This window comes from Gobio gobio (genome assembly GCF_949357685.1).
Source record: "Gobio gobio genome assembly, chromosome: 21".
Classification (NCBI taxonomy): Eukaryota; Metazoa; Chordata; class Actinopteri; order Cypriniformes; family Gobionidae; genus Gobio; species Gobio gobio.
Window position 1 is genome coordinate 4,151,740 of NC_137117.1, and position 2,083 is coordinate 4,153,822.

The following is a 2,083-nucleotide window of genomic DNA, read 5'->3' on the forward strand; positions in this document are numbered from 1 at the left end:
CACGTCCCGGTAAAAAAAAGGTTGAAATGAATGAAATACCGGCGGTTGCGCTCGCGCATCAGGGCATCACTGGAATAACACGGCACACACCGACCCGTTATATTCACCGGCTTATATAACACGCACACCGGCGGACACTCACCCCAACTGCTCGCCGTTCTACCGAGCAGCTCGTGCGTCCGCGGGTTCCAGAAGAACTCCTTCCAGTCCCCGGATTCCTTCTTCTCGTCCTCTTTGGCCATGTCTCCGGTAGATTCTCAGGCGCGCGCTGCGTTTATAACCGCTTAGAATAAACGCGATGGGACGGCTCGTGCTGAGCGGATGCGAGCGGACGTTGTGTTTTATTTTGATATGTTTCGCGGGTCGGTCGGGGCGGGTTTTCTCGCTCTTCACCGTTTGGAACCGAGCGGAGTGCCGCAGCGCGCGCACTAATCCAGAGATACTGCGGTAAAAACGCGCAGAGCGCACGCGCACGCGCACCCGGTAAAACCTCACCCCCCCCCTCCACCCGCACCCACACCCCCCATCTTCTGCGGAACAGAAGCTTCGAAATCCTCCACCCTCCCCCATCACACACACACACACACACACACACACACAACTCTCCATCAGCAGTTCTGCAGCCAATAGAGACAGAGCGACACGCGTCATAATCTGAAGGCCACGCCCACCGGGGGGAAGCAATCAAACGATCTCCATTGACTTTGTATTGAGAATGAGGAGATGTCGTCACGACACAGCGCCCCGCCCCCCTTCCGCCATTTTGGGGGTCTGCCCGCCAGGTAATGAATTCGGACAGAGACTGGAGAAGAGATATTCTGATGATTACTATGTACATAGTTTTCCAAACTCAACTGAACATTAAGTTTTAATCCACCCAAGCCGATCTGAGAAAGCAGCGGCTGGTAAACGTACGCCATTATTTCACCACAGGGTGTCAGTCATGGTCTTAACTAGTGAGCGCGATGCTGAAGTGTGAGACACTTGATCAATACGAACCTTTATTTATTTGTATTAAACATGTTGATCACTATTCTGTCATTTTTCATTGTCGGTCATTTTACTGTATGCTATAAACATGTTTATGCCCAAAACGCTTAATTAATATTCAAGGTAGGCCTAGTTGACTGTCATTTTCCTCTACTGTGCATCACTGTTTAAGATTAATTCAATATTTAACATGGTTAACATTACATCCATTTAAAGCACGTACCGAGCATTCATTCTACTCAAGAAGGCTGGAATAAAAGCACCAGCGCACACAAACGATCATTTAAATTTTTAGTCAAATTAATTTAAAAATATAAACTCAACAGGTACAAAATATGATCAGTAAGAGAAAAACACTGCTAAGGATGACGAGCACTGGACTGCTGCAGGATAGTGGGGAGATATATTTATTATTCAGAATGCACAGGAAATATATTTATAGAAACATTTCAGTGCAAGGTGGTAAAGAGTTCTGCCGTGGCAGCTCGTATGGGTCAACGTTTTTGATATCAGCTTCTCTAAATACCTCAGCTTGGCGCTGGTAGTAAGTTTCTCCCTGTACGAGACCTCTTCTTCTCCATTTCAAGTTTTCTCGTAATTTCTCCGCTTAAACGCCGCGATGATAATTCCTCGAGCCGTCTTTCCTGCTCTGATCTCTGTTTCGCTCTTACAATGTTACCCCTGGCAACCGATAGCGTCGGATCCCGGAATGGTGTACGGGCCAGACTCCGCCCACGACCATGACGTATCTCCTCATTCTCAATTGCGTGAAGCGCCTCATGACATGATTTGACTTATAACAAAAAACTGAACAATGTCTAAAAGCTGATGTGTGACAAAGTGTACAGCAAACAAGCTAAACAACACACACAACCAAAAACACAGACGTTTTTATAAGATGTTGACCCAAAAAACGAGCGTTTAAGGACAAATAAGTGGATACAGGCAAAATGAAAAAAATACTATAGTATATTATAGTAAAATGACAGTAAAATTTCTCTAGTAAATACTATAGTGTTTTTGAACCATACTATAGTAAAGATACTACAGTAAATTGTAGTATATTGTAGTAAAATTACAGTAAAATTACTCT

At 45.0% G+C, this 2,083-nt stretch overlaps 1 protein-coding gene across 2 annotated transcripts in view; it reads right to left on the reverse strand.

Annotated features, from left to right (window-relative positions):
* The window catches only part of atp1b2a (ATPase Na+/K+ transporting subunit beta 2a), a 32,696-nt gene extending 32,165 nt beyond the window's left edge, over positions 1 to 531 (reverse strand). The window contains exon 1 of one of the 2 annotated variants that reach the window (XM_079801781.1): positions 143 to 531. In XM_079801781.1, coding sequence (XP_079657907.1) covers positions 143 to 242 — 100 coding nt within the window. In that variant the 5' untranslated portion in view covers positions 243 to 531. The remainder of the gene's footprint in view (positions 1 to 142) is intronic. The other variant, XM_079801782.1, reaches the window with a different exon arrangement.
* Between the last annotated feature and the right edge of the window lie 1,552 nt (positions 532 to 2,083).